Source organism: Macaca fascicularis, chromosome 15 (genome assembly GCF_037993035.2).
Source record: "Macaca fascicularis isolate 582-1 chromosome 15, T2T-MFA8v1.1".
In the NCBI taxonomy this organism is placed as follows: Eukaryota; Metazoa; Chordata; class Mammalia; order Primates; family Cercopithecidae; genus Macaca; species Macaca fascicularis.
Window position 1 is genome coordinate 59,350,834 of NC_088389.1, and position 26,836 is coordinate 59,377,669.

Here is a 26,836-nt window from a genome sequence, read left to right on the forward strand (position 1 = left end):
TGAGTAACCATGGCTTATTGGGAATGGGTGCTATTGTTGATCAGTAATGTCTGTCCAGGCCCCAGGAGAGGGGAGGGCAGGCACCTGTGAATGTAGTCACTGTCTCTGGGCTGGGTGGGTCCTGGGCCTGCTCTCCTTGCCCTTCCTGGAGCATGACTTCTGCCCTGCGTTCCTTTGGCAGTCCTGGTGGAACCGAATGTCCAATCGGTTCCGAAAGCTCAAACTGATGCAGACGTTGCCCCGCGGGCTGTCCAGCAACCAGCCTTTGCCTTTCTCTGACGAGCCTGAGCCAGCTCTGGATTCCACAATGAGGGCTGCCCCCCAGGACAGGACAAGCCGCTCTGCACTGCCTGATGCAGCCCCTGTGACCAAAGACAATGGTGAGAAAAGCCTGCCCATGCAGTAGAATTTTTGGAATGGTCTGAGCCTGCACCCTCTGCCCTTCATCCTACCTCCTGGGCTGCTGTCAGGGGTGAGGTGATGTTGGAATGTGACACTGGAGCACAGAGGCTGGTCTGGTAGAAAAGAGACTTAGGCAGGGACACAACCACCAGGAGTGTGATAGAATGAGAAGGTGCTGCCCAGTGGCAAGAGGCCCAGGTTCCTGTCCCACACTCCCTGCTGAAGGACAACAGGGAATCATCCTCTCTCTTGCCTTTGGTAGGTGGTTTTCCCCACTATGAAATGTGATTGGTCTATCACACTGAAAGCATCTTGAAATAAAATGAGTTACTGGGAGGGTGTGAGTAGTGAGCTCCCCATCACTGGAGGTATTCAACAGCTTGGATAACTTTGTCAGTTTGCTGAAGGAGATTCCCATACTGCCTGGAACATGGATAAGATCCCTTCCAACAGTCAGATTCCCCATAACTGGATTAGCTCCTCTGGCACCACTGTCTGAGACAGACTATTGAGCTGGGGGCACCGCTGTCTGACCCAGCACGGCAATGGTTTATGGAAAAGCTGAAAACATTCTCCAATATACCTTTTAAATGCCTGCCTTCTATTAAAATATCGAATACCAATTATTATGAAATATTTAAGCACCCAGGAGAGTTGGTTTTCCAGGATGAAGCCAGCCCCAGTCACTCATCCTCATGCTGTGGACACGTGGAAGGGTCATTTCAGGAAATTTCCATTTGTCTCTCAGGTCCTGGGAGCACAAGAGGAGAAAAGGAAGACACGTTATTGACAACCATGGTGAGCGTGGGGCTTTTCTAAAAGCATTTTAGGTCTCTGGCAATCATCAGTTGATTGATTTACAAGGAGGGATATGGGCGTTTGTCTGTCTTTGTGGTGGTCACAGATAGAGTTGGTGATCAGAATGTGTAACAATAGGCTTAGCTCTGGCACTGAGGAGTCAGAACAGATGCCAGCTCTAAACTGGAGAGGGCTGTGCTGGTGCTCAGCCGATGGGTGTCAGCCCTGGCCCTGTTCTCAGGGAGGCAGGGGATTGAGGGTAGGAATTGATGGGCAGCATGAGAAATGAAGACTCACCATTTGGGCTGTGGAGAACCGGGGAGAGAGGAGTCAAAGAGGAGGGTATGTGTCCAGCTGGGGAGGCCTCAGTTTCCTCATCTGTAAATTAGAAATGTATTAGGATGAGGGTCAACTGTGAGTAACAAAAAGTCCCCAAATAACAGTGGTATAAATAAGATAGCAGCCTACTTCATTCAAGTAAACAAAGTTCAGAACTAGTATATGACTCCTTGGAGTTAGGGACTTGAGTCCTTTTTGCCTGTTGGTCCCCCATGTGTGGTTTCTATTTCTAAGGTCACCTCTTGGTTCAAGATAGCTGCCAGAGCTCTGGCCATCACGGCCTCATTCCAGCCAGCAGGAGAGAGGAGTGGAAAAGAGGTAGCCATGGGCACATGCCAGCTGTCTTTAAAGAAGTTTCTTGGGGCCACGAGCAGTGGCTCACGCCTGTAATCCCAGCACTTTGGGAGGCAGAGGCGGGTGGATCACCTGAGGTCAGGAGTTTGAGACCAGCCTGGCCAACATGGTGTATTTTTAGTCTCTAGTAAAAATACAAAAATTAGCGGGGCGTGGTTGCAGGCGCCTGTAATACCAGATACTCGGGAGGCTGAGGTAGGAGAATTGGTTGAACCCAGGAAGCAGAGGTTGCAGCGAGCCAAGCTCGTGCCATTGCACTCCAGCCTGGGTGACAGAGCAAGATTCTGTCTTAAAAAAAAAAAAAAAAAAAAGGTTTCTTGGAAACAACTTTGCTTAAATCACAGCGGGGAAGCTGGGAAATGAAGTCTTTGTTCCAAGTGGTCCTGTGCCCATCTAAATAAACATCAGGTGTGTCATTTCTAAGATGTGAAAAATAGATACTGGGGGACAGTTTGTAGTCTCTGACTTTGGGGATTCCTCATGGTTATGGTTTTTAAACAAGATCACTCCCAGGAAGTTCTTAGCCTAGGGTCTGGCCCAGAATAAGCTCCGTGGTATGAACTTGGATGTGTTACCTCCCCTCTCTGAGTTTCACATTGCTTTCCTCTGACATGAGAGCTTAATGGTTAAAGTTGGACTTGAGTCCCTTTAGTGTTAAGACCCTAATACTAGCCAGCAGAGGGCAATGTTGCAGAGGACAAGGGAGCAGCGGGGGCTCCCAGAAAGGCTTCAGCAGCGTCAGGAACTGCAGAGCCCAGCGAGGAGTCCTGACCCAATCTGCCCGCGGCTCCCTGCCACCCCAACAGGTGTAAATTGATGGTTCTAACCCTGACTGTGGGAGCTTGTGCTGCCTTACATTTGATCATGTTATTAAATAGCAATAATTATTTTTGGTGTGAAGACAGAAATGCTGTTTTAGAAATTTTGGAAGAAGCAGTAAAACATAAAGAAGGAAAATAAATTCGCCCCGATCACACACCCAGCTATAACCGTGGTTGGCATTTTTATGGTATATGTCTTTTGAGTATTTTTTGTAAGCAGTTTTTTAGCATGAATAAATGTGATATTATATGTAATAATAGCAAATACCATAGCTCTTACTAAGTACCAGCTACTATTCACCGCATTTTGCATATATTAGCTCATTTAATATTCGTGAGGTTGGCACTGTTAGTATCTTTCCCATATTGTGTTGAATCCAATTTATTTGTGATTTGTATGTTGTGACCATCTTTTCCATGTCATCAAACACCATGTAGCCACATCATATTTAATGGCTACGTTAGAACATTCCAGTGTAGGAACGTGTCTCTTTATCTAAGACTGAACTGTCAGACTCTGGGATTTCTAGTTTTTTGTTATTTTAACAGCTCAGATGCATGTCCCTATACCTTCATTTCCCCCACTTGCCTGATATTTGCTCAGGATGAATACCTAGAAATGGAATTCCTGGGTCAAAGGTTGTGAATGTCATTGGCTTCCAGAATGATAGCAACAATTTAGACTGTTACCCCAGGGAGGGAAAAGACCCTTTTGTGGTGGTGGGTTTGTCGCTGAGTGTCCAACTCAACCCTGTTTGCTAGATGAGCTTGTTGTGGTCTAGAGGGAAAGAGGGGACAGCACTTGTTTACAGACTGTCAGAAAAGCAGGACAGAGCCAGCCTGGGAACCCGGGAGGTGTACTCCTTCCCTGACCCCTCATGCCCTGTAGAGGGCGCCAGTGTGCCTGCCCACCCATAATGGGTGGGGTGGCCTGGCTGCTCCGCTGATGGGCATGTGCAGCCATCGGTGTGGAGATGCCCGCCTTGCTCGGCTTCTGAGGCAGGTTTAGCTGTGGGATGCCCGTTGCTGCAAAGCACCATCTGGCAAAAAGTTCACTGTTTTTTCTTAATTAAGGTGAGCGTGATCTGTGAACACTTTCCTTGATGATCTAACAGTCATTACTGTGTAGATTTTATACTGACCCCCAAATCACATTTTCAAAATTTAAAATTAAATTAGAATTAAATGTCAGCAGCAGGAGGCGTGGCTGGAGCAGGCTGGTTTGTGGGGGGCTGGGGAAGAAAGTGGTTGGTGCTGGGCCCTAGCCCTTATCCCCTCCCCTTTCCTCCTTCAGCCCCAACGGCTGCTCAGGCTGGTCTCTTCGCAGCACTGCATCCATGTCCTGCTCCTCTAGGCTCCAGGCCTTTCCGTATTCTGGCCCCTCACTTGGTCTGGAATGCCCCTTCTGGTCTTCACTGGCCCAGCTTAAACTGTCATTCAAGCTCAACTCACTCCCCACAAAGGCGCCCTCACTGCACAGCAGTGGCGCCCTTCCTCTGTGTTCTCCCAGTTCCCCTGCGTCCCCCATAGCACACCAACATCATCTGCTTCTCCGTGGCGCTCTGTCTCCTCTGCCCCATTCTGATCTTGCTGCTGTGGGGAGAGATCCAGGAGAAGCCTGGCATTGGCGCAGAGCAGACATGGGTGTTGTGCGGTTACTGGGAGGAGAGCTGCAGATGCCACATAGCTCCTGGCTTAGGTGGAGGGGCGGATGGTGGCGCCATGCCCCAAGAAGCAGGAAAAACATGGATGGAGTCTTTCCCACAGAGCTGGGAGCCCTGCTGGGGTCTTGTCTAACCCTCAGCCTGTCTTTTTCAGCTTCGAAATGGAGCTCCCCTCACCAGACTGCCGAGTGACAAGCTGAAAGCAGTCATCCCCCCATTCCTACCTCCTTCCAATTTTGAGCTGTGGAGCTCTGATCGGTCCCGGACGCGTCACAACGGGAAGGTAGACCCCATGAAGACCGTGCTGCCCCAGAGAGCCAGCAGGGGCCACCCTGTGGGTGGCGGGGGCACAGACACCGTAAGTTGTCTTCTGACACACTTTTACACATCACTCACTGCTCGCTGAAATCATGGTGTGTTCCAGGCAGAGGGACCTCAAACCGACAAATCCAGAAGGATCGCAACGTTTTTTTTTTTCTTTTGAGTGGATGATATCCTTTTGTCTAATGAAGCCCTATAGAGCAACTCAATATGGAAAATAGATTAAAATGTTGAGGTAGCAGGGAACATCTGTCCCCTTACTGGAACCCTAGAGCTCCAAGGAGCACAGTTTGAAGACCTGATGTATCTAATCCAACCTTCCTTTTAGTAGATGAGGAAACTGGGACCTAGGGAGTGGGAGTAATAGCTGAAGATCACCAGCCAAGTGCTGGTAAACCACGATCAAGAGCAAACACTCAGTGGCAACTGTGTGTGCTACCGGTGTTTTCTTGTACCCAAGAGTGTGACTTCTATCCTTTTGACTGTATTGGTTTCTAACTTGGTGGCTGTTGGTCTGTTTCTGAAATTGACAGCCCTGTCAATGTGGAGGGTCTCTCTGTGTATAGCCTGTATCTAGATGGTAGATGCAGCAAACAGGCAAGACGAAGGGATTCAGGACTGACCCTGTCGCCGTGTGCTGGGTGATTGGAGAAACTTATAGCCTCTATCTCTATAAGATGGGGCTGGCCCCAGCACTCAACTGCTGCCTCCTAGGGCTATGGTAGTATCAGATCACCAGCAGGAGACCAAGAGCCTGGCGCCTGGAGATACTCTCAAAACAGGCAGGACAGGTTTGCGTTTAGTCCCCTATTCTCGATCAGGTAGGAACATGGGGGAGTTGTAGAACCCATCTCTGAGACCTCTTCTATGGCTGTGTTTCCTTGATAATTTAACCTTAGAGGGACAGAACATTAACTTGACTTGCTTCATTTGCTCAGTGAACATTCACTGAATCCCACTGCCATGTAGCCCAGTCAGCCCCATTCTGCCCTAGAAGAGGCGGTGGTCTGGGTGGCAAAGACACAGGCGCAGAACATGAGGCAGGGAGCAGTGTGAGGAGTGTGCGAGCACCAGAGAGGTGACTGTGTGTGGTAGGACACTCAGGAGGCCTCCAGGCAGAGGCAACAGCTGAGCTGGGATTTGCAAGCTGTGGAAGAGTTTTCTCCCCAGTGGAGTGCAGGCAGCAGCATCCCAGGTAGAGGGAGAGAGAACATGAGCTATAGCCTTTGTAAGTGTGTTCTGTTTTGCTTACTCAGCAGATGGGCCTCATTCTGGGCCCTGGGGATCTTGTCACTGTCCTTCCCTTAGGAGTGCCCACAGTGTGGGGCCAGGGCCCTGGGATCTGTCACTGTCTCTCCCTTAGAAGTGCCCACAGCAGAGAACCTACAAGAGGACTTTTGTTTTGGTGTCCTATGGCTGCTGTAACAAGTCACCTCAAACTGCATGGCTTAAAACAACGGAAATGTATTCTGTCACGGTCCTGGAGGCAGAAACCCTGAACTCAAGGTGTCAGCAGGGCCCCGCTCCCTCCGGAGGCTCCAGGGAGATCTGTTCTTTCCTCTGACAGCTTCTCTTGACTCTAGGCTTCACTTGGCTTGTGGCTGCGTCACTCCAGTCTCAGCCTCCATGGTCACATTGCTTGCTCGTTTGTCAAAATTCCCTCTGCCTTTTCTCTTATGAAGATACATGTGATTGCATTTAAAGCCCACCTGGAAATTCCAGGATAAGCTCCTCCTCTCAAAATTCTTGACTTGAGCACATCTTAGGTAAGCACATATAAGCTCATCCTCAGTCTCGTGCCTCATAAGGTAACAGTCAAAGGTTCTGGGAATTAGGACAGTGTGTATCTTTTTGGGGGCGGCGATTCAGCCTACTCCAACTTTAATCATATCTACTGAGTGCCGCCTTTGTGCCGAGGCCAGAGCTGGGTACCAGGCATACAGCAGAGAACCAAGTCCCCATGGAGCTGACAGTCCACTGGGGCATCAGACACACAGGCAGCCGCAGTAAACATACACTCACAAGCCGTGGTAAGAGTCACAGTGTAAGCAAAGAGGGTGCTGGAAGGGAGCACAGCCATGTGTCGGGGAGCCAGCCCTACACGGGAGCCCATCTTAGACCAGAGCCCACATTACACCGCTTAGGCAGTGAAGGCCTCCGAGACCTGAGACCCAAGGACAGGGAGGAGCCGCTGTGGGAGGAGCCGCCGGGTCCATGTAGAACAGGTTGCCTGGGCAAAGGCCCCAAGGCACAAAAAGGATCAGCAGGAAACCGAAAGGAGGTTGGTGTGCCTGGAGCAGAGCAAGTGAAGCGGGGTGGAGTGAGTTCAGGGTGGAGAGGATGTGACCGGGAGCCCTGGCACCAGAGACAATGGGGCCAGGAAAGGCACCATGAAGGATGTGGGGAGGAGAAGACCCATTCCAGGCTGAGGGACCAATAGGGACAGCATCACGGAAGCAGGCTTGGAGGTGGGGAGCTGGTTACTGTGCCAGGTGGTGCTGAGGGGGCTAGATTTTGTCCTGGATGTGCTGAGGCCTCCATGGGTTGTCAGTGAATAACATGGTCAGGTTTTTTCTTGGAAGGCCCTGGAGTTGAATGAGACTGAAAGCAAGGTGGCTCATGGGAAATGACATCACATGGGTTCACTGAGCTGATGGGTGAGTTGTCAGCACATAGAAGCAAGCTCTATCCCTCAGGGACTCCCCTGATGGGCCCTGGCAGGGCCGTGCTGGGCACAGCGAGCTCTGGTGGGGTGTGCACCACCTGAGCGCAGGAACCCTCACACTGATCTGCACGGCTGGAGGGAGGAGCAGCCTCCCTAAGTGCTGTACGTGCCTTATTCTTGCAGACACCCGTCAGGCCTGTTAAATTTCCAAGCCTCTCCAGAAGCCCAGCCTCTCCTGCCAATTCTGGAAACTTCAACCACTCGCCTCATTCATCGGGCGGCTCCAGTGGGGTAGGAGGTGTGAGCCGGCATGGTGGGGAGCTGCTTAACCGCTCAGGTGAGTAGCTGGGCAGGGCCACTCAGGGAGGTGGGATAATCCCTTGGGACTGAGGGTGTGCGCTGCCCGGATATTCAGGCTGCAGACAGTGGCAGAAATGACCGCACAAGAGGGACTTTCTCCTTGATGTGGCTAAGAGATTTTTCAGTGAATTCACAATTCACATTTTATACAGTTTCTTGGGGATGCGGGTGGATGGAGATGAAGGAAAATAAAGTCCAGAATGCTCTTTTTTTTTTCTTCTTGGATTAAAAGAAATGTGTGGTATTTTCACAGTGTTTAAAATCCCTGAAAGTTAGAGCTTGGACCTTCTCATTCTGCCCCTTCATTGAACAGATGAGGAAAATGAAGCTCACAATGGGCAAGAGATTTGCTTAGGGTCACACAGCAAGTTGGTGGCAATTAGGTCTCAAAGCAGAGTGCCCCAAAGTTATGGTGGGCTTGCAGCATACTTTCTAGTCCTCCCTAAGGTCATCCAGGATTAACCAAACCAGCTTTGCAGGAAGGCCACTGTATTAGTCTGTTCTTGCGCTGCTATTAAAGACATACTCAAGATTGGGTAATTTATAAAGAAAAAGGATTAATGGAGTCACAATTCCACATGGCTGAGGAGGCCTCACAATCATGGCAGAAGCTGAAAGGCACAACTTACATGGCGGCAGGGCAAGAGAGAGCTTGTGCAGGGAAACTCCTTGTTATAAAACCATCAGATCTCATGACGCTTATTCACTACCATGGGAACAGCACAGGAGAGACCCGCCCCCATGATTCAATTACCTCGATCAGGTTCCTTCCATTACATGTGGGAATTGTGGGAAAATGCAATTCAAGATGAGATTTGGGTGGGGACACAGCCAAACCATATCAGCCACCCTGCTTCTAGTGGAAAAAGCTTTAAGACCAGATGAGCCAAGAGACTGAAACAAAGTATAATCTCACCCGCTACAGATCATCATTATCATTTTCATATATATATATATATCTGGAAAGTGTTTTTGTCTAGATTATGAATGTTTATAAAAAGACACAATAATTTATGGAGCACTTAATATTTGTCAAGTTGCATGCCAAGCCCTTTGAATGAATAATCTCCTTCAGTGCCCCAGCAGCCAATGAAGTTACCACCTCTGTTTTACAGATGGGGGATTGGGGCTAAGGACAGTTAGATAACTTGTCCGGGGTCACATAGCTATTAGTAGGCAGAGCCAGGATCCAAACCCAGGCAGCCTGACTTCAGAGCCTGTTCTTGGAACCACGTGCCTTTCTAAACTATAAACTGCTCTGTAACTTACTTTTTTCTTTTTCCTCACATTGCTAGATTGTGAGCACCTTTTTACGCTGATGCATATATATCTACAGCACCTTGTTTAATAATCAAACAGTGTTCCATTTATATGAGGCATCACAGTTCATTTAACCAATTCCCTGTGTTGAACACTGAGGCTGTTCCTAGATTTTTGCTTTTTGTAGGTAATACCTCCCTTCGTAATACCTTCATGCTTCCATATTCACCAGTATGTTCAGTGATTTCTGTTACTTAGATTTGCTGGAATCAGGGTGACTGAGTTTGTGAGTATGCCTATTTTTGAGGCTTTTGATGTTTTGCCCTCCAGAATGGCTCTCTTTAAACATGTGAAATATTTACAGCAGGGCTTGGCACATAGTAAATCCTCTATAAATGTTAGTCATTAGTGTCCCCCCTTGAGTACCTCCCAGCCCTGAGTATTATCACTTTCTTCCTTTGTTTGTTTGTTTGTTTTTTGTTTTGTTTGAGATAGAGTCTCACTCTGTTGCCAGGCTGGAGTGCAGTGATGCAATCTTTGCTCACTGCAGCCTCTACCTCCTGGGTTCAAGCGATTCTCCTCCCTCAGCCTCCCGAGTAGCTGGGACTACAGGTGCCCGCCACCACACCTAGCTAATTTTTTGTATTTTTAGTAGAGACGGGGTTTCACCATGTTGGTCAGGCTGGTCTCGATCTCTTGACCTTGTGATCCGCCCACTTCAGCCTCCCAAAGTGCTGGGATTACAGGCGTGAGCCACCACACCCGGCACATTTCTTTTATAATAGTTCGAGGTTACCTGTAGATTTGGGGAAGCAGGGTGAGGGAGATGGCAGTCAGGGTTCAGTTAGGAAGCAGACCACTCTGAGCATTATGGAATTGGGAATGTATTGACCCAGTCTTGGGGGTGGCCACATAAAGGGAGAGTGAAAGGGTGAGGGACCACTCACTTACTAGCCCTCCTGAAACCCTGGTGCAGCCGGACAAGATGGTTTGTGCAGCTTCTGGCTGGCACTGCAGAGGGACTGCTATGAGTATCAGGTGCAGGGTGTTGCATCTGTGCCTGGTAGGGGCTGGCACAAGCTGGCCATGGCAGGGGGAAAGCAAGGATGGACTGGGTTTTGCCTGTGCCGCTGCTTGCCACCTCTTACCGTCACACCTTTGCAGCACAGAGCCTGCTGCCTAAACTTCCACCTCGCGGTTCTCCTGCAGAGTTCTCCTGTTGTCAGCCCTGTCCTGGAGCCACATGGGGAAGGGAGTCTGGGAGACTTGACTCCAACCCAGTCATCACACGACAGTCCACCACCCTTGTGTTGGAGTAAGCCCTCTGTGCCCACGGTGTTCACTCCTTTTGTGTTTCCTCAGGTGGCAGCATAGACAATGTCTTGTCCCAAATCGCTGCCCAGAGGAAAAAAGCAGCTGGATTATCGGAGCAGAAACCCAGCCATCGGTCAAGCCCTGTGGGGCCAGCACCGGGGTCCAGCCCGTCTGAGCTTCCAGCCTCCCCTGCAGGTGGCAGCGTTCCCGTTGGCAAGGTGCTTGTTCTGTGCGTCTCCTCCTGTTACACTCAGATTCTGTCCTAACGTGGCCCACTTGCCGGGGAGCATGGGCAGTGCCTTAGTCGTGGGACAGGACTAAAGACAGGTCCCTTCCAGCCAGCCACTCCTGGGCTTCATGAGAAGGGCTGAATCGGTCCCCTGCACCAGGCATTTACCTCCCCTCACATCTCCAGGTTTGAGGGGCACTGGGCTGCTGCACAGTGGCAGGGTACACACCCACTTCCTGCAGCCCCACAGGTCACCCAGCACATGGCACACTTTTGTTCCTTGATGAGGATGAATGGTTTAAGAGCATGAGTTGAGGAGCAACCTGCCTGGGTTCAGCTCTCAGCCCCACACCTCAGCATTTAAACAGGGCCTGGCACAGGGTAAGCCCAGGTCCGTGTTGGCTGTTCCTATTGACAGTGTTCTTAGTGGTCTTTGTTGTCCTTCAACCTTATTCATCCATTGTGTACATCCTGGGAGCATCTGCTCTGTGCCTGGCACAGCTAACAGTGAGGACCCAACTGTGAACTGGGAAATTTGGCGACCACTCTAAGGACACAGGCAGTCACAGCTCAGTGTGACGGGTTGTTGTGGAGCAGCAAGGATGCTGTAGGGGCACAGGTGGGGGGCCCTACCCAGGTTTGATGGCATCAGGGCCATCTGGATGGGGATCTGAAGGATGAGGCTGGAGCCAGGTGAAAGGGGTATGGGTGGGCCAGGGGTATTGGTGCGACTGTTCTGGGGTGAGGGAACAACTTGTGTAGCACTCCAGAGGCTACAGGGAGGAGCTGAAGGAAGGACGTGAGCAGGACAGAGCTGGGACCTTGTCTCCCTGCTTCTGGGCATTGTGCTTCCATTAATGCAGCCAGAGAACAGTCACCACATTGTTAGCGTCTACAGATTATGCAGTAGACAAGAAAACATAGATGCCTTCCTGGAACGAGAAGTTTTTTAGTGCCTTCAGACTGTGCCTCTGCCTCCTGAACCTCTTCGCCTTGGTTGATTTCTGGTGTGAGCCCAGAGTGCGGGTTCCTAGTCGTGAGTGTGAACTGGCTCCTCCACCAACTGGCTCCCTACTAGTGCAGCATAGCCCTTTCCTCCTCTGAGGGGACTCTATGTCCAGGCATAACCCTACTCTTCATAGTTCTTAGATGTCGTAAGCTTCCTTCGGTGAGAAAAGTCTGAACACAGAAAGCCTCCCTCATCCATGGACCTTTGCCCACCAAAGAATCACCTCCAGAGACTTATGCTCCCAGGACGTACATGTACTGTGTGAGAAATAGTCATTTTCTGCCCAGCTACTGTTGGTTACACAACTCTTTTTGTTATTCAAGATCCCTTATGCAATAGGACCTATATAATTAGATTCCTTTTACAGTGTAGCTCCAAAAAGATTCTTTCTCCGTATACATTCACTTATTTTCCATTTTTTTATCTTCAAAATAATTTGTGTAAAAGTCCTATACGATTAAGTTCCTTTTATAATTTGGCTGTGGGGAAAAACGTCTCTACTGATACTTCGATATATTTTATCAGATTGTAAGAATTTTTATAATTATTGTATTTCTTTCTTTACCTTTGCTACTAGGAAACTCAGCTACTCATGAAGTGTACTGTTTTGAGGCTTTGATACAGTGTTTCTTTGTTGTCTAAAATTTTGTTTATTTTCTGATGGTCTTTTTGGATGTGTTATATATTAGCTTCCTTTAATTTTTGTTGGAAATAAGCAGACATTTCCAAGTTATAAATTACATTAACTATTATTTATTATATTAAGTATTAACTATTATTTTGATGTATTGATCATATATATAAGTATATTCTGATGAAAGGAGATTGTATCAAAAGATGCATTCAGGAAGCAGTAAACTGGGGAAACCATCCATTTCAACAATCACCTGACATTTGTAACATAATAGTATGTTATGATCTTGGGGAGCTGTCTAAAAATTCAGATTTCTGGGCTCCACCCCAGCGTACCTGAATGAGACTCTCAGGAGAGAGTCTGGGGAATGTTTTTCCTGCCAGAGCGTCTGTTGCAGCCAGCCCAGTCCAGGACTCATAGAAACCACAGCCTTAAATCAAAGGACACAGAAGTGGGTTTTCTATCCCAGCAGCAAAATAGAGAGATGAAGTGCTTTTTCAAAGATTACCTTAGTAAAAATTAGAAATTAGTATTCAAAATATGAGCCTCCTGAATCTGGTTTTTGTACTTTGCTTAAAATAACTCCCTGTAGTGGTGGAATATCCACAGGGCATGGCATCTAGCAGGGCCATGAATCAGTGTGATATGAGCTCCAGGAGACACGGCATAGATGTCGTTAGGGTGTGCACCAATACTTCCCAGATCTCTGGAGGCCAGAAGGCCTGCTAGATATATCAGCTTTCTATTCCTACCCTAAAACTCAGTCATTTCAGACAAAAACATTACTTAGCTGCTTGTATGTTTGTGGGTCAGCAGTTTAATCTGGACTTATGTGGGCAGTTCTCTGGTCTGCAGGGATCACTCACCTGGATGGTGGCCGACGTGGCCAGGACAACTGAGCCACATGTGTCTACAGCAAGCCTGGACATGTTCTCATGGCAGTGGCTAAAGGCATGGGTTGAAAACCAATCGGATTGTTTAAGCAAGTTGGTATGCCTACGGCAGGACAGCATACAGAACTATGTGCAGAGGGAAGGGTAGAGATGGTGTCCTTAACAGAATCAACCTACCACTCAAGGGATATTGAGAACAATTCAAATATTTCACAGAATCCCAAATAATCTTATATTTCCCCACCTCTTCCCCAGTATGTTGCCCATATGGTCCAGAGTATCATGTTACTTGCTTTTGGCTCGGATAGATCTGTGGGCATATATTAATTATCTCCTGCTTAATCAGAAATTCTATTTGGGATTGTCTGTCTTCATGGAAAGAGCAGAGAAAAGAGAGAAGAATATATTAGTGGTATAGCCAGCTTTTTGGTAAAGTCTTTCAAAATCTCAGGAAGGGTGTTCTTTTTCCACTCAGGCATATAATCAGCTAGAAGGAGCATTAAAGTCTTAGTAGGAAGAAAGATATATCCATTTATGCTTAGAAATCTCAGTCTGTACTCTATAATATGTCCAATTTCTAGCAAAATTTACAAGACATACAAAAAGACAAGAAAAACCACACTCCTTAGAAATGAAGCAATCATGATAATCAGATCTGACAAAGGTGTTAGAATATTTGACAGGGAATTTTAAATAACTAAGATTAATATGTTAAAGGTCCTAATAGAAAGTATAAACAACATGCAAGATCTTATGGGTAACTTTGGGTAACTGTTTTAGTAGAGAGATGGAAACTATGAGAAAAAACCCAATGGAAATGTTAGAAATAAAAAAAAACAGTAATGGAGTTGAGAAATACCTTTGACAGGCACCTCAGTAGACTTGAGGCAGCCAGGGAAAGAATCAGTGAACTTGAAGTTAGATCAGTAGAATTTACCCCAACTGAAACACAAAAGAAGAAAGAAGAAACACATACAAAACAAACAGTAGTCAAAAGTCATGGCATGATATCAAATGCCATAGCATAGAGATAATTGGAATCCCTGAAAGAAGAGAGAAAGGTGGAGCAGAAGGAATATGTAAAGAAATAATGCCTAAAAAATGAAAACAAATAATGGTTGAGAATTTTCTCAAATTGATGACAGATGCCAAACCACAGATCCAGGAAGGTCACAGAACACTAAATGGGGTAAATATCAAAAAGAATATACCCTTCCATATTATGTTTAAACTACTGAAAATAAGCCAAAGAGAAAATCTTGAAGGCAGCCTTTTCTTGAAGGAAATTACGTAAAGAGAAACAAAAATAGGAATTATAGCAGACTTTTTGTCAGAAATCATGCAAATCAAAGACAGTGTTGTGACATCTTTAAAGTACTGAAAGAAAAAACTAGAGTCATGTTGGCTCATAAAATGAATTGGGAAGTATTATCTCCTTTTCTAGTTTTCTAGAAGATACTGTGTACAGTTCTTACTACCTTTTCCTTAGATGTTTGATAAAATTTGCCAGGGAAACCATTTGGGCCTGTCATTTTCTCTTTTGGAAGGTTTTAACTTACAGAATGAATTTCATTGATAGATATAGGACTATTCAGGTGTTCTATTTCTATTTGAGTAAGTTTTTGTACTTTGTATCTTTCAAGGAGTAATTCCCTTTTATCTAAGTTGTTGAATTTATGGATCTAGAGTTGTTAATAGTATGTATCTATTACCATTTTATTACATAGGATCAGTAGGAATGTCTCCTTTTTCATTCCTGCTATTGGTAATTTGTGACTTCTCTCTTTTTTTCTTAATTAGTTTGGCTAGAAGTTTATCAATTTTATTGATGTTTTCAAAGAACCAACTTTGGTTTTATTGATTTTCTCTATTTTTGTGTTTTCAATTTCATTGATTTCTGCTCTTATCTATAATTTCTTTCCCTCTACTTTCTTTGGGTTTTATCTTGTTTCTCTAGTTTCTTATGGTGGAAGCTTAGATTACAGTTTAGAGATCTTTCTTTTTTTCTAATACAGATATTTAATGCTATAAATTTACCTCTATGTGATGCTTTTTCTACATCCCACAAAATTTGATACATTTTAATTGTAATTCAGTTCAAAATATTTTCCCCTTCTCTTGAGATTTCCTCTTTGGCCCATGGATTATTTAGAAACATATTGTTTATTTTTCAATTATTTGTTTTCCAGAAATCTTTCTGTTATTGGGGATTTTAGTTTAATTTGATTATAGTTCTGTTTCTAGTTCTGTCCCTTTAAATGTTTTGAGGTCTATTTTGTGCCCTAGAATGTAATCTATTTCGGTGAATTTCTCATAGGCAATTGGAAAAAAAGTGCATTCTATTGTTATGTTTGAGGGAGAGGAGTTCTATATATGTCCATAAATGTCTAATTAAGTCTAGTTGGTTGATAGTGTTGTTCATGTCTTCTATATTCTTACTGATTTTCTGTCTACTTGTTCTATTAATCTCTGAGAGAGGAGTTTTAAAGTGTCCAACTGTAACTGCAGTTTGGTCTATTCTCCTTTCAGTTATGTTGGTTTTTGCCTCACAAGCTGTGTACACATTTAAGATTGCATGTCTTGGAGAATTGACCCCTATATTATTATATGAAATCCCTAAGATTTTCTTTTCTCCTAAGATTGGGAACAAGGATGTATTTTTATGACTAACATGAAAAGAAAAATGACAGACCAATAGCCCTCATGAATATAAATATAAAAATCCTTCACAAAATATGAGCAAATCTAATCCCATGATTAAATAGAAAGTATAATGCCTTCTGACCAAGTGGGGTTCATCCCCGGAAGGCAAATCTGGTTCACCATTATAAAATCAATCATTAGCTTTCACCATATGAACAGACTAAAAAAGAATATGCAGAAAAAGCACTTAACAAAATTTAAAATCCATTCATCATTAAAACTCTCAGCAAACTAGGAATTGAGGGAAACTTCCTGAATCTGACATAAAATGCATATAGCCAGGATTATACTTGATGGTAAAATATTATTTTCCCCCTAAGACTGGGAACAAGGTTGTTGTCTCTTACCTCCAACTGTCAACTTTGTACCAAAAATATTGGTAGTACAATAAGGCAAGAAAAATAAAAGGCATACAGACGGGAAAGGAAGAAACAAAACTATCTCTGTTCTTAGATGACATGACTGTTCACATGGAAAACTCCAAAGAATCTACACAAAAGCTCTTAGGATGAATAAGTGAGTCCAGCAAGGTCTCAGGATACAATACAGGTCAATATCCAGAAGTCAGCTGTATTTCTCTACAGTAGTAATAGACATTTAGCATTAGGACATTCAGAATTTTTTTAATTTGAAATTTTAAAAATATTTTTAATACATTTAACGTGTATGAAATTGAAGTTATGTGAAAATGTATTATATGGAATATAATAATATAATATACTTAGGTATAAATCTAATAAAATATGTATAGAATCAGTAGGTCAAAAACTACAAAATACTGATAAATCAAAGAAGCTTAAATAAATGAAGAGATGGAAGGCTTGCGATTATGAAGATGCCAATTCTCTGCAATTTGATTTACAGATTAAATGTAATCCCAATCAAAATCCCAGCAAGCTCTTTTTATAGAGATCTAGAAACTGATTATAAATTTTATATTGAGGTACAAAAAATTATAATAGTCATATGAAAAAGAATAAAGTTAGCAGGCTCACACTACCTAATTTCAAGACTTACCATAAAGCTCCAGTGTGGCATTAGCGAAAGGGCAGACAAATAGATCAGTGGAACAAAAGAGAGAACCCAAAAATAGACCCACACAAGACAAGCCAACTAAATTCTTTTTTCAAAGGTACAAAGGCAATTCAGTGGAGAAAGGGTAGTCTTTTCAACGAAGAGTGCTGGAACAATTGGATGTTCATATTGCAAGAAAACGAACCTCCGTATATATCTCACAGTGCCAAAAGCATGTTACATAAAAGAAAAAATTGGCAAATTTGGACTTAATCGGAACTTAAATCTTTTGCCTTGCAAAAGATACCATTAAGAAAATGAAAAGTCATGCCACAGACTAGGAGAGAGTATTTTCAAATCATAGATCTGGAAAAAGTTTTTTATCCAGGAACCAGGTGCAGTGGCTCATGCCTGTGGTCCCAACTACTCAGGAAGTGGAGGTGGGAATATTACTTAAGCCCAAGAGTTCAAGGCTGCAGTGAGCTATGATGTTGCCACTGCATTCCAGCCTGGGCTACAGAGTGAGGCCCTATCTGTATAAAAAACAAACAAGTCTTTTTTTCCAGACTAAATAAAGAACCCTCAATTCAACAATAAAACATAAATGTAAAAATGGGCAAAATACTTGAACATATACTTCATCAAATAAAATATAAAGATGGAAAATAAGCATATGAAAAGATGTTTAACCATCATTAGTTACTAGGATAATGCAAATTAAAACCATAATTAAGATAGAACTACATACCTATTAGACTGGCCAAGATTTAAAAAGGTACAGTTGCTGATGACAAATGTGGAACTACTGGAACTCCCATTAATTGCTAATAGGAATGCAGAATGGTACAGCCATCTTGAAAAAGATAGGCAGTTTCTTATAAAACTAAACATTCACTTGTGATGTGACCCAGCTAACTGCTGACTACTAGGTAGATTTTTAAAAAATTTCTCCTCATGCAAAAATCTGTGAATCTTTGTATTCGTTTTACAAAGTAATCACCCCAAACTGGAAGCGTCCCAAATGTTCTTCAACAGGTGAATAGACAAACTAATTGTAGTATATTCATTCAATAGAACACAACACAGCATCACAAAGGGACACACTGTTGATACATGCGATTGCTTGAGTGAATCCTAAAGGCATTATGCTGAGTGAAAGAAGACAGACCCAAAAGTCTACAAATTGTGTGATTCCATTTATATGACATTCTGGAAACAGCAACACTGTAGGGATGTGTGATAACTGTGAAATGTGTATTTGGTCTTCATCCAGTTTCCTGTCATACAATTCCTGAATCCTTAGAATCTCCAAAGTGATGTCATTTTGTGTGCTAATGAATTTACTGATGGCTGGCAGCCCCTAAGTAGCTTCAGGATGGCAACCAGTCACAGGAAAGACCAAGGCAGGATTAGAGCGTTGAGCCTTTCACTCTACCCCACAACCTCTGGGGAGAGGGAGAGGGTTTGAAGGTTTAGTTGATAATCAGTGGCCAATGATTTAATTAGTTGTGCCTCCGTAATGAGGCTCTCGTGAAAACCTGAAAAGGACTGGGTTCAGAGAGCCAAGCAGCTGAACACCTGGAGACTACTGGAGGGTAGTATGCCCAGGAAGAGCGTGGGAGCTCCTTGTGCTTTCCTCCATGCCTTGCCCTATACATTTATTTATTTATATCCTGGAAATATCTTTAAATTTTTATTTTTTTCATTGACACATAATAATTGTACATATTTACAGAGTACATAGTGATATTTAGATACATATAATATATAGTGATCAGATCTGGGTAATTATATATCCATCATCTCAGACACTTAATATTTGTGTTGGGAACATTCAATATCCTCTTTCTAGCTTTTTGAAACTGTATATTATTGTTAACGGTAGTCATCCTACAGTGGTATAGAGCACTAGAACTTATTCCTTCTATCTAGCTATAATTTTGTATTCTTTTAACAAATCTCTTCCTGTCCCTCCCTTCCCACCTTCTAGTATCTGCTGTTCTACTTTTTACTTTCATTGATCATCTTTTTAAGCTTCCACATATGAGTTAGAGTATGTGGTGTTTCACTTTCCATTCTTGGCTTATTTCACTTAACATAATGCCCTCCAGTTCCATCCATGTTGCTTTGAATGACAGGATTTCATCCTTTTTATGGCTGACTAATATTCCATATAAACCAGTAAATGTAAGTAAGTGTTTCCCTGATTTCTGTGAGCCACTAGCCACTTAGTCAAACCCAAGGAGGGAGTTGTGGGAACTCTGATTTATAGCCAGTCAAAAGCACTTTGAATGACAGGATTTCATCCTTTTCATGGCTGAATAATATTCCATATAAACCTGTAAATGTAAGTAAGTGTTGCCCTGAGTTCTGTGAGCCACTAGCCAATTATTCAAACCCAAAGAGGGAGTTGTGGGAACTCTGATTTATAGCCAGTCAAAAGCACAGGTAAAGCAATCTGGGGCTTGCAGTTGGCATCTGAAGTGGGGGCAGTCTCCTGGGACTGAGCCCTCAACCTGTGGGATTTGATGCTGTATTCGGATAGATCGTGTCAAACTTGAATTGGAGGATACTCAGCTGGTGTCCACTGCAGAACTGATTGCTTGGTTGGTGTGTAGGGGAAGAAAGCTCCATACGTTTGGTCACAGACACATTCTGTGTTGATTGTTGTGGGGTAAGAACAGAGGAAAAATAGTTTATTTTTTTCCTCTCTAGTCACAGGATGGAACATAGAGTGTTTGTTTTTATGGCTTGAGGTTAGGAGGAGGGATTAGCTAGAAAAGGACCACTTAAGGACACTCAGAGGATGATGGAACTCTTCTGTATTGTACTCTCTTGGTGGATGCATAACACTGTGTTTGTCAGATCCCATGGAATTGTATGCAGCAGAGCTATTTTTTTTTTACTGTATGCAAATTAAAAAAAAAACAAAATCAACCAGGAACCAAAGATATAGTGCAAACTATGACAAAAGGTCTAAGTGTATTACAAATGAATGACCTAACCACATTGTAGGAGGTGGAGGAGAAAATCATGTGTTGAGTGGATATTAGGCTAAAGACAAAAAATACTGTATACAAGTACTGTACTCTAGTTGATATTTTTTTTCTTACTAGCATATGGGCTAACAGTTCTGCTATCCTTACCAGGATATGGGCTAAAAATTTTTTTTGCATACATGTACACTTAACATGTATACCAGGATTGAATAAATAAGTAGCAAAGTTTTACTTTCAGAGACAGAATCAAAGGAGGAATGCTAGAACAAAACCTATGGATGTTGGATTGAAGTCAGAGATATTGGTATGAATCAGTATGAGTGCATGCTTTTAAATACACAGAGAGTTGCACACACACAAAGTTAGTAGATATAAAAGTAGATAGGCTATGTGTGTATACAAGGGTTAGTGTATATGTGTCTTTGTCCACTTTCAGGACCTAGAAGCAGTGATGTCCCAGTACCAGTGAGCAACCTAGTGCCCAGATTTTGGTTTCTAAATACCATTCTCTAATAAAAGGGACCTTGGAAAGCTTTGGAGAAGTGGTTTATTCTAGTACTGGGTCAACAGAAATATAAGATGAGCTTAAAGTATTTTGTGGTGTCAGAAAGTAGGGAAATACTTTTAAAAAGAAAGAAAGATGGCACGTCAGAAGGATACAGGAGCCAACCCAAAAGATCTCCCAATGGCCAAAGCTGTAATAATGAGCTACAAAATAACAGTAATATTGGATTATGGCCCAGAGCATAAAAAATACCCATGAGCCCATACTGATAGGAATAAATGATTGAGCAAATAAATGGGAGAGAAAGAACAACTCTTCCTTATAGAAGTATTACAGATAATAAATGTGGAAGGAACGAGGGCAATAGAAAATCACCGTGGGAACACCACTAACACTTGCCTCAGTGAGACTCGCCAATGAATGCAAAATTAATGGACAGAACCTTAATAAATAGTTACCCAAAAAATCTTCTCCCAAATAATATTTTATTTTTTATTTTTATTTATTTATTTATTTTTTAAGGCAGAGTCTCACTTTGTCACCCAGGCTGGAGTGCAGTGGTACGATCTCAGCTCACTGCAACCTCTGCCTCCCAGGTTCAAGTGGTTCTCCTGCCTCAGCCTCCCAAGTAGCTGGGACTACAGGCGCCCACCACTACGCCTGTCTAATTTTTGTATTTTTTAGTAGGGATGGGGTTTCACCATATTGGCTAGGCTGGCCTTGAACTCCTGATGTTGTGATCTGCCTGCCTCGGCTTCCCAAAGTGCTGGGATTACAGGCGTGAGCCACCGCGCCCGGCCCAAATAATATTAAAAAGAAAAACAGTGACTTTATAATGGAGAAATCTGGCAGACATCCCCTCAGGTAAGTGATGAAGGTTACCATCGCCAGTAATCAGATACTATGTCCTCTCTGCATAACGATGCACTGAATGGGCGTATCACCTCTGTGGTCATTGCCCCCTACATTCACAAGCACATCTAATTATGGGAAAACATAAGACAATCCCAAAATGATGTGCATTCTTCAAAGTACCTGACCAAGACTTCAAAAATGTCAGGGTCATGAAAGACAAGGAAAGACAGTGCTGTCACAGGTCAGAGGAGCCTACGGAGATACAGCACAGCTCCATGCAGCGCGGGGTCCTGGATCGGATCTCAGACCAGCATAAGGACATGAGAACAGCCAGTGAAACACAGTGAAGTCTGTAGTTTAGTTAATAGTGTTGTGTCAATGTCAGCTGCTTAGTTTTGATCATTATACTGTGATGATGTACATGTTAATATCAGGAAGCTGTGTGAGGGGTATATGGGAACTCTATTCTATCTGTGCAGCTCTTCTATATGTCTAGAATTATTTTAATGTAAAAAGCCTTTGTTGTAAAGCTAACCAATGAGAAAAAGGGAAGAATACGTGTTCTTTGGTGAAAAGCTTGGAAGTGACTGGTGTAGATGAAGGAGCGTCAAGAACAGAAAGAGACTTTGTGCCTCCGTAAGCCACACTTTGATTTTACGACTGGTTAACTGACACACTTTGATTTTACGACTGGTTAACTGAGGCCCAGAGAGCTCGGAGGACTTGGCCAAAGACACAATGCAAGTAGCCGGAGGGCAGGACTGGGACGGGGTTTCCTGACTTATAACGTGCAGCTATTTGATCTCATCCTGTCTCTGCTCCAGGGTTGGATTTTCCTCTTAATTGTTCTGATAATACTGTTTCTGCTTTGCATGTTTTTAAAAGTAGATTTCATAGCCCCGGTTAAACATTGTGTTGAGTCAGATACCGCCCATGTTCCCTGTTGTGGGTGTCTGTTTTCATCATTTCTACCCTACAGGCGATGGCTTATGGATTTGTCTTACTCTGTTCAGCAGAAATTGGAGACCAGCAAAAGGCCTCCATCTGGAACTTCCACTACCTCCAAGAGCACCTCTCCAACCCTCACGCCCTCCCCCTCACCCAAAGGGCACACTGCAGAGTCCTCAGTGTCTTCCTCCTCATCCCATCGGCAGTCCAAGAGCAGTGGGGGCTCCAGCAGTGGCACCATCACAGATGAGGGTGAGTCCCCTGAGGGCTTGAAACCCCACCTAGTCCTCACCATGATGACCTGGCAGCAAGGAACTACAAGGTGACCTTAATTGTTATAACCATCCTAGGTCAGGTTTTAAGAAAATTTACAACAAACATGTCCCTCCTTTTCTCTGATTCTGCCTTGTATTTTTGTCTTCGCTGTGCAAAGGTATGGTACGCTCCCTCAGAGTTTTTGAGTATAGGTGAGTTTTGTTTATATGCACAAACATACACCCGTGGAAATGCTTCTCCAACACGAACTTACTTTCCCTGGACCCTGTACCAGTCAGGATTCTTTCAGTTGCAAGTGAGAGAAACTCCATTCACACTGGTTCAAGGAAAAAAAATGAAACCTGACATTTCATTGGCTCATATGATGGGAGTGTCTAGGGTGTGCTTCAGCCGTGCGTGAATCCAGGTGCTTTGGGAATGTTTCCAGGTCTCATGTAGGCTCTCTCCAAGTGGTGGCAAGCAGCTTCAGGCATAGTTTTGTCTTCGTACTAATTTTTCAACCCCAGCAGAAAGAGTGCTACTTTCTCAGTAGGTCCAGCAAAATCCCAAGTAAGGCCATTGGCTTGGCTGTATTTATAATGACCTGGGTCAGTTGCCCATCCTTGACTATCTCTGTGTCCACAGGGGTGGAACATGTTGATTGGCCATGCCCCTTGGGTCAGTTGTCTGCTTTGGAGCGGAGTTGGGGTCCAGCCTGCTGACATTTGTGTATTGGAAGTGGGAGAGAAAGAGTTCCTCAAAGGAAAATTTGGAAATACTGTTTCCAGGAGGAGGGGGATGGGCGAGGGCAAGCAAAAGCAGTTGATGTCTGCTGCAGCCAGGAGAGCCTCGGAACCTGCCTTGTGAATTACAGCCTCTGCAGCCCCCATGCAGGAATGATGAGGGAAGATGGAGTGGGTGGTAGGGCAGGAGCAGAGGCTTTGCAGTCAGGCCCCAGGAAAGATAAAGGCAGATGAAGAAAGGAATCTCATCCTTTTAAACTGCCGTCTAGTGGCCCCTAGGAGCTGGGAGAGGGGAAAGAGGAAGGGAGCTTTGGTGACACCTGGGGCCCAGGCAGGTGCAAATCGAGGAATATAAATCAGCAGGGAGGAAAATCTGATTGTGTATGTGGCCCTCACAAATGCATTTGTGGGCAGCTCGCTGCAGCTGCTGAGGAGGAGGGTGCTGAGCAGGTTCTGCTGAGCAAGATAAGTTGGAATCACCTGCACAGGCTCTAGTCTGTACTAAGTTGATAAATGCGTGCTGCCACTGGTATCCTACTTATTTGGGGGCTACTTTTATTGTTTTGTGATATCCAGTGTGATCATTTATCAAGGCCTCAGGTTCACCAGCAAACTCATTCCTCCCCAACTGTATTTTCTATGTGGAGTCTTGAGTTCCACACTCGTGAATTCTCCCACCTCTGAGGTTTTCAGGAATCGAAGCCCCTGGAGATTCAGTTAGGTATTTATGCCCCATTGTTTTCCAAAAACAGTGGAGACAGTGGATGTCTGTATGGACTGCCCATACCCACTCTCTTTCCCTCTTGTTCATTTTTAAAAATGGTTTGCAAAGTCCTAATTGGGATGAAGAAAGAAGAGGGCCAATAGCACTTTACTTGTAGAATAATTTCTCTGGTTCAGAAAGCTTAGTTTTTTCCATTGAGAGTTCCTGGGTCTTGAGGCCACAAGCTGTTTGTCCTGTGGTATATGATTGTTATAGGCCAGGGGCTGCAATCCATCCTCTGTTTTTATGATATTCTGGGAAATATGTGGTCCCAGTCGAGGACACATGTGAGCTTTGCCCCACCTCATCTCTCCATCTGCATTCCTCCTCTCTGGACTCCACCTGTTAGAAGCAGCAAGGCTTGTGACAGCATCACCTTCTCAGCCTCACATTAGTTCCAGGAGGTTTTATTGGGCAGTCCCCTGGGTGCCCTAACCTGTGCACCCAGGGGAACTCACAGGGAGACAGACACATTCAACATAATGACATTAGAGTATAACACAAGGTGAGGTCGTACCTGCTATCAGCACCATGTGCCGTGGAAGGCTCCCCTGGCAAACGGGCACTCCAGCTGGACCACGACGCTGGGAAGAGACAGGCAGTGGGGTGCCAGAGCTGACTGTTCAGTTTGTAGGAAATGCCCAAGCTAGTTGTTAAACACAACCATTATTTACAAATCACATGAACTTAGAATTAACTAAATTATAGAAATATAACAGTATATTGTACTTAAAATGTATTTTTTACTCATTTTTGTATATTTTATTATCTGTGCTCTTGAGGTTGTGTATATCTCATATCTGCAATGTGAATACCCCATAATGATGTGTTCCTACTGCGCATCTCTGCTCAGCTTCACTCTCAGGGATATTAGATTGGTAGGTTGAAATTGGCTATGATGGGGGTATTCTCACCATGGAAATTGGCAAATGCCATCAATCAGGGCTTGCTTTTTTTTTTGCGACAGGGTCTTACTCTGTCACCCAGGCTGGGGTACAGTGGCACGATCACAGCTGACTGCAGCCTCAACCTCCCTGGTCGCAAGCAATCCAGGGCTTGGTTTGTTGTCTTATAGATATTGTCTACTTGTAATCTAGGCAGTGATGGAAAAATGTTAACAGTGAGGGTTAAACTTAAAAGTATTTGTGTCTGTAACTGTCATCTTGTGAATCGCACAAAAAATTGAGAAAATATTCTTCCAGTATTTGAAAATCGTTATCTGATTCAGCCAAGTTGCTCACCTGAAGTTCCAACGTTAAGTCTTTGTTGTTTCTTTCTTTTTATCTTTCTTGTTCATGTAAACAAAACTCTCAGCCAGCCATATTCCTTGGCTGTGGGTACAAGAGTAGGGCAAAAACAAATGAAAGCATTTGGTGAGAATCAATTGGCCATATGGAATTTATAAGAAAGAATATTATGTGTTTTATTATTTGTAAATCGGGTGCCATAAATCATTTATATTAGTAAATCTGCAATAGATTTATGTGCCTGTATACATGCATACATCTTCCCCCCGAGAACCAGTTGTTAAGCATTTACCAGTACACCACTGTGGACCAAGGCTGCATGTGTAGGGAACGGCAAGAGCAAAGGTTTGGTGTCATGAAATACAACAGATTATGTGTGGATTGGGATTTGATTTGTCTCATACGTCCTCGCTCAGTAGCCTTTCTACTGTGAAGCTTTCCCTAGTCCCTTGGGCTGGGTCAGCTGTCCTCTCTGTCCCCACCTCGCCCTATTCTTGCTCTTCACCGTAGCATGCACCACCCATGAGAAAAGTGGAGAGCAGGTGCGTAGCACAGGCCTAGTAGCTAGACCACTGGGCTTGATTCCCTGCTCTGCCATAGTCTAGCAAGATGACCTCACCCAAGATGTGGTATCGAGCCTTTCTGTGCCTCAGTTCCTCATCTGTGAATGGGGACAGTAATAGGATCTACCTCATTGGTGTTGTAAAGAGCAAGTGGTTCATCCATGTACAGGCTGACTGATAGCACTGTGTATTAGCTTTCACCCTCCTCATCCTATCCTCCCAGCCACACTGAGCTTCACAACAGGGACCTCTCCATCCTTGCTACTCAGTGTCCATTGGGCACAGTGGTAGTCACTGCTGGAAGGAAGGAAGGGAAGTAGGGGAGGGAGGCAGGGAGGGATGGAGGGAGGGAGGAAGTAGGGGAGGAGGGGAGGGAGGGAGGGTGAGTTAAGAAAAGAAGGAACCCAAGCCTCCTGATCACTTATTTAAGCTGCATCCACTGCCTCAGGACCTTTGCACCTGCTCTTCCCTGTCTGGATGCTGCCTAATGCTCTTACTCCAGATATCTGCATAACTCACTCCTTCATTTACTGCTCATAGGTCACCTTATAAGAGAGTCTTTCCGTGACCATCCTCTGTAAAACAGCGTTTGTAAAACTGGAAATGCTGTCATCTACCTTAATGCTGCTCTCTTCTTCCTTGCTGTCTTGCCTATCAGCCTTTGTTTGTTTATTTGAGACAGGGTCTTGCTTCGTAGCCCAGGCTAGAGTGCAATGGCATAGTGGCATAATTGCAGCTCACTGTGGCCTCAAAGTCCTGGGCACAAGTGATCCTCCTGCTTCAGCCTCCTGAGTCACTGGGACTACAGGCACACACATCACACCACCCAGCTAATGACTTTTAAATTTTTTGTAGAGATGAAATCTCATTGTAGTGCCAGGCCTGGTTCTGAACTTCTGAGCTCAAGTGATCCTTCACCCTCGGCCTCCCAAAGCCCTGGGATTACAGGCACGCACCACCTGCCCGGCCCCTATCAGCCTTCTTATTGTCTGTTTTGGTATCTGTTGAGTCCCCAGTGCCTAGTTTGGCAAATCACGTTTGAATGTGTGAGTGAATTATTTCTCCAAGCCCCTCAGGTGCTGGTTTTGTCTCCTTTTCTTTATTCTCCCTGTTCTGACACCCCAAATCATCCTCTTTTGCCCTTCTGGCTCTGCTGTTCCACATAGATGCCTTTTTCC

General features: G+C 44.4%; 1 protein-coding gene across 35 annotated transcripts in view; it reads left to right on the plus strand.

Moving 5' to 3' along the window:
- Positions 1-26,836, plus strand: part of ANKS6 (ankyrin repeat and sterile alpha motif domain containing 6) — a 65,625-nt gene that overhangs the window by 17,716 nt on the left and 21,073 nt on the right. For 13 of the 35 annotated variants that reach the window (XR_006692732.3, XR_012424527.1, XR_012424526.1 and 10 more), the window contains 7 exons: positions 182-380; positions 1,151-1,200; positions 1,774-1,857; positions 4,533-4,736; positions 7,548-7,701; positions 10,347-10,516; positions 22,153-22,339. Coding sequence is in view for 21 of the 35 variants with exons in the window: in XM_074016986.1 (XP_073873087.1) it covers positions 182-380; positions 1,151-1,200; positions 1,774-1,857; positions 4,533-4,736; positions 7,548-7,701; positions 10,347-10,516; positions 22,153-22,339 (1,048 nt within the window). In the remaining 14 variants the exon portion in view is untranslated. The remainder of the gene's footprint in view (positions 1-181; positions 381-1,150; positions 1,201-1,773; positions 1,858-4,532; positions 4,737-7,547; positions 7,702-10,346; positions 10,517-22,152; positions 22,340-26,836) is intronic. The other 22 variants (XR_012424532.1, XR_012424531.1, XR_012424524.1 and 19 more) reach the window with 3 other exon arrangements.